The 5753-nt window shown below is 51.3% G+C and overlaps 1 protein-coding gene across 1 annotated transcript; it reads right to left on the bottom strand.

Moving 5' to 3' along the window:
• Positions 1 to 973: 973 nt before the first annotated feature.
• Positions 974 to 5459, bottom strand: LOC142072606 (uncharacterized). Its single transcript, XM_075130036.1, has 2 exons — positions 4309 to 5459; positions 974 to 1482 (listed from the first exon to the last, which is right to left on the bottom strand). The coding sequence occupies exons 1-2, from the start codon at positions 5218 to 5220 to the stop codon at positions 1078 to 1080; spliced, it is 1317 nt and encodes a 438-aa protein (XP_074986137.1). The 5' UTR covers positions 5221 to 5459; the 3' UTR covers positions 974 to 1077.
• Between the last annotated feature and the right edge of the window lie 294 nt (positions 5460 to 5753).

Below are 5753 nucleotides of genomic sequence, written 5' to 3'. Positions count from 1 at the left end.
CGTCCCAGACCTGCAACACTATGCGGTCCCACCAGTCTGTGCTTGTTTCCCGAGCCCAGAATTGCCGTTCCACCGCATGAACCTGCCCCATTAGCACCATGATGTCCACATTGCCAAGGCCCGTGCTTTGAGAGAAGTCTGTGTCCATGTCCTCATCACTCTCGTCACCGCGCTGATGTTGCCTACTCGCCCGGTTTCGCTTTGTCGGGTTCTGGTGCTGCATATACTGCTGGATAAAGCGTGTGGTGTTTAATGTGATCCTAAATGCCAAAGTGATCTGAGCAGGATCCATGCTTGCTGTGGTATGGCATCTTCACAGAAAAAAGGCGCGAAACGATTGTCTGCCGTTGCCCTGATGGAGGGAGGGGCGACTGACGACATGGCTTACAGGGCTGGCTTACAGGGAATTAAAATCAACAAAGGGGGTGGCTTTGCAAGAAACAGAATGGCCCCCTCAAGGATAGAACTAAAAACTGGGTTTAGCAGGCCGTTGATTTCATGGAGGGAGGGAGGAGTGTGGCGGTTCAGTGATGAGACAGAACACAGCTTTTTGCAAGCAAGCAGGCTGGTCAGCTGAGATGGGCTGTTTTCTGCCCCCCCGCCTTCCACCTTCTCCTTTTATTATATTTCTCCCCCTAAGCATTACACACTGCTACACAAAGGAATGTGTGACGTTAATTCATATACTTAGTTACCATCCCCTATCTACTACAATCCTGGTTCTCAGGCCTTGAGCCCAGGCTAAGAAAGCCTCCCACAATTGCTGTCCAAACAATCAAGTTCTCATGGTTCATGTCTAGCCCTTGTCCTTGGATAGAGCAATGTGTGCATTGCTTCTACGAAACAGTCAGGGTGTGCCCCGCCTGCTTCCAGGTGGAATAGCTAAACATTAACCCTTCATCTCCCCGTTTTTTATTTATTAATATTTGGCCATCTCATGGTAGCCGTCAATTTGTTTTGTCATGCTATTTAACTCCAAGCACATAACCTGGGGAGCTTTCCAGGGCAAAATTTTACAAAATCTTAACAAGGAAAGAATACATTGTACACAGCAGCAGCAAAAAATAAGCCCAATGATTACAAACACAAAATAACCAAAAGCTCAACATCTGCAATATAATCATCTAAAAGGGGTACACTTCTTTTAGGAAATAGCAGGCACAAAAGGCACACAATCATCACAGAATTAGCAGTGATTTGGGCGAGAATCGCCACAAACAAAGTCTCAGGAGTCTCTGGCTGTTGATCTGCTGCCAGTCTTCGTTGAGCCGCGGCGACTAATGCTTTTACTGCTCCCCATGTCACGGGCTGGCTTGGGACGCTACGCCTCCTCCGTTTCCGTCCCGTCGTTGTCGACTCGGGGGGCAATGCGGTCTCCTCCAAGGTCAGCTGAAACTCCGGTATGGGATTCGACAGTCCCTGGTGCCATGCCATGTTGTTTAAGTGCCGGTCGCACACACCGAGATGGAACCCACAACGGTCCTGCGGGGAGAGACACAGCAGCATATCCCCGACCCCAAGTGATTAGAGGTACTGGGCCCAGCCACTGTGGATCGGGCAGCTGACAGTAATAGACACGTGGTCTTTCCAGTACCTCAGATTTGTGAAAATGCCGATCCGCAGGGGTCTGCTGATCTGCATTCAGTGTTAAATTATTTAAAGTAAACAAGAGGATATGCATTTGTTGTTAAATGTCTCCTAAGGTTCGGAGACGCAGCTCCCCTTGTTTTAATTGTTTATCTAGCAAGGTTTTGAGTGTGCGATTGGCACGTTCAACAATGGCTTGGCCCGTGAAATTATAAGGGATTCCGTGTGTAAGACGGACGTCCCAGTGGGCACAAAAGGTGGAGAGGGCTGCAGAGCAGTAGGCTGGGCATATCTATTTTAATTTGGCAGGGGCGACCCATAACAAAAAGGCAGGCCAGCAAATGGTGAATAACTTTGTTAGTGGCTTCCCCACGTTGTGGGGAAGCCCAAAAAAAAACTTAAAGAAATATCAACGGAAACATGTAAAAACAAATAGGGGCGGAATTGTGGCACATGAGTAACATCCATCTGCCACAGCTGATTTGCTGCGGTACCTCGGGGGTTAACGGCATAAGAAAAAGTAGGAGCAGCAGCAGCACAGTGGGGGCAGGAACAACAATGGAACGTGCATGATCAGCAGGAATGTGAAACTGCCGGGCCAAAACAGAGGCAGACTGATGAAAAAAGGCCTGGCTTTCAATGGGGTCAGAAAAAAGGGAATTTACCTGACCACGCAACGCGCGACCGGCGCGTGCATTGCCCTCAGTGAGTGGCCCAGGCAGAGGGGTATGACTGCAAATATGAGCAACAAAATAAGGGAAGTGACAAGTGGCAAAAAGGTGCTGCAAAAACAAAAACAGGCGAAGGAGGTCTGCATCAACCTGAGGGGTAATGAGGGCAAGGGGTAAATGATCAATTACCTAATAAACATAATAGGTATCCACAATTAAATTAAAGGGACAATCAGCAAAAGGTTGAAAGGCCAAAATAACAGCAGCTAATTCTGAGGGCAAAGGGGGATGGTAAAAAAAACAATCTTTTAAATCTAACACACAAAGTTGATCGGTTTGAGGAATTAAATTTGGATTTGGCAAGCCAAATTGCAAGGGGCCCATAGGTTGGATGCGTTTATTTATTTCCCTTAAATCATGTAACAGTCGCCAAGCACCCGATTTTTTCTTAATAACGAACACCGGGGTGTTCCAGGGACTGGTGGAGCTCTCCAGTCGCTGTGCTTGCAAATGCTGCTGCACAAGCGAATGAAGTGCTTTTAGCTTTTTTAGAGGGAGGGGCCACTGATCAATCCATACGGGCTCTAAGGATTGCCATACCAAGGGTAAGGCGGAGGGCACGGTGGGTGAGGGAGGGTTTTGGGCCATCAGATGTTAATATCGAGGGTGGTGTCTAACTTTGTAAGTAAATCACGGCCCCAAATATTGAGGTGGACAGGGAGCACAAAAGGGCAGATAGTAGCAAGGATACGGCCTCCCGGTTTAGAGACCGTGACCCAAGACAAACTTTGGCGCCCGGGTTTACTACCCCCGATCCCCCACAATTCTTTAGAAGGAACCGTAGGCCAATTAACCGGCCACTCCAGATCACGAATCACCGTAACGTCAGCTCCAGTGTCCACCAGCCCTGTAAAAGGAACATCATCTAAGAGAAGTGTTAACTGAGGCTTCGAGGGGCGGACTGACATTGTCAGAGAAACAAGTGGAGAAGACGCGCTGTGAGACGGCGAGTGAGACAACGTCGATCCAAAGCCGCCTCCGCCCCGAGTTCGATCCTCGGCAGCTGGCACCTGATAGGGGACTAAAATCAATTGTGCAATTGACCGTCCACGCGGGAGCGACTGTGGAAGATGAGTCCACACCTGAACCTTAATAATGCCAGTGTAATCAGCATCAATGACCCCTGGAATGACAAAAAAGCCCTGTTTCCCAGCATGTGAGCGAGGGAGAACAAGACCTACAAAGCCGGCAGGGAGAGGTCCCGTCACCTGTGTAGGTATAGCACAGACCTCCCCTGGCAGCCGAAAGTCAGTGTCCTCCTGCATGATCAAATCAAGCCCTGCATTTCCAGCAGTCGCCGCCCTCATAGAGTCTACGGATTCCAAGGCAGAGGAGCGATTGCCTGAGTAGGAAACACCCCCGTTTGGCCCTGGGTTCGGGGGGGACCCGTCGCGCGGTTTCCCGACCCGCTACGACACTGATTAGCCCAGTGATAACCTTTCCCACACTTGGGGCACTTCTTTGAGGGTCGGGCTGGTGCCTTAGATGAGCGGCACTCCCGCTGAAAATGACCCTCCTTACCACAGCGGTAACAACGCTTCCCCTCCTTCCCAGTTTTTCTGAGGGCGGCAGCCAGAACTCCAGCCTTGTGGGCTTGTGTGCCAATGTTCTGGCACGCCCGCAGCATGTCTGAGAGCTCTAAAATACCAGAGGCTTGTGCTGCCTGGAGAGCACGGCGGCAATCCTCGTTTGCATTTTCAACTGCCAATTTTAACAGGAGCTCGTGAGCTGCCTCAGTGTTATCCACCTGCCGGAGGATAGCCTCATGCAATCTGTTGGTAAAATCCAAAAAGGACTCTGAGGCACCCTGACGGATACTGACAAAGCTTTTGGTAGGCTTGCCTGAATCCGGGACCTTCTTGAAAGCATGCTGAGCACAGGTGGAAATAATGGGAAAGACGGCCTGAGGGAGTTGAGACTGCATCTGAATAGTAGCAAACGGGCCCTCCCCTGCCAATTGCTCATAAATGATACCGTGCGCTGCATGTACCTGAGCTTGGCGTTCTGCCATCTGTCGATACTCACTAAGCCAAATAACATACTGACTGGGTGACAACATCATGCGCAGCAGCGTTTTCCAATCCTCAGGGATTAGGGAGTACCCAGTACCTATCCCTTCAACGAGACCACGCACAAAGGTGCTAGTCAGGCCAAACTCACGAATTGCTTTCCTCACCTCTCTAACCACCGAGTATGGCAAAGTGGTCCAGGTGCCCACGGGGTTGCCCTGGTCATCATTCTGCCAGGTCACCGGGCAAACTGAGACCAGATCAGCCAGCTCCTCCGCTGTAAGATCTGATCGAGCTTTCGCCGCGTGAACCATTTGTTGCACCAGCGAAAGCTTCTGAGCAGATGTAGATGACCCTCCGAGGGGCCCCACGGGGGGAGGGTGATCACACACCGGCTCCGGTGGGGAAGGCCAGGGAGGCGGTGGTAATAGAGGCACTGGGGGCGAAGCAGAGGGAGGGATGGCTGCAGGAGCGAATGGGGGCGGCGGGATCGGCAGCCCCTCTGTTGGTGCTGGAGAGGGCCTTTCCGAGGCGACACTCTGTGTCGCATCGCCAGGAGGGGGGATGGCTGCAGGAGCAGACGGGCGTGGTGAGATCACCAGCCTCGCGAGGGAGGGCCTGTCGGAGGCGACACGCTGTACCACATCGCGGCAAAGGTGCCAGGCATGTAAAGCCTGCACGGGCGCCCGAGGCTCTTTGTGCAATGTCTGGCCCAATCGCTCCCAGTCTGCTAGCTTAAGGCTTCCGGCTTCAGGATACCACGGGCACTTGGCACACACCTCCTGTAGCAGGAGAGTAAGTGCTCGAGCCGGGCAGTCATGCTGAGCCTTACGCAGCAAATACTGCAGCTCATTGCGGTGTTGCACTTGCAAAGCAGAGAGGGAGCTTCCCATACTTACCACAATGAAAAATACTCACCGGGATCCACGAAGCGGATGAGTGACGCGTCTGAAACCCTTGCCGGGCGAGGTGAGTGCTGAGGGCCCCACGTTTGGGCGCCAGTTGTGGCGGTTCAGTGATGAGACAGAACACAGCTTTTTGCAAGCAAGCAGGCTGGTCAGCTGAGATGGGCTGTTTTCTGCCCCCCCGCCTTCCACCTTCTCCTTTTATTATATTTCTCCCCCTAAGCATTACACACTGCTACACAAAGGAATGTGTAAAAAGAAAAGGAGTACTTGTGGCACCTTAGAGACTAACCAATTTATTTGAGCATGAGCTTTCGTGAGCTACAGTGTGACGTTAATTCATATACTTAGTTACCATCCCCTATCTACTACAATCCTGGTTCTCAGGCCTTGAGCCCAGGCTAAGAAAGCCTCCCACAATTGCTGTCCAAACAATCAAGTTCTCATGGTTCATGTCTAGCCCTTGTCCTTGGATAGAGCAATGTGTGCATTGCTTCTACGAAACAGTCAGGGTGTGCCCC

Source organism: Caretta caretta, chromosome 6, assembly GCF_965140235.1.
Source record: "Caretta caretta isolate rCarCar2 chromosome 6, rCarCar1.hap1, whole genome shotgun sequence".
NCBI classification, from domain to species: domain Eukaryota; kingdom Metazoa; phylum Chordata; order Testudines; family Cheloniidae; genus Caretta; species Caretta caretta.
Note: the sequence above shows the minus strand (reverse complement) of the source record. Positions and strands in the feature narration are given on the sequence as shown.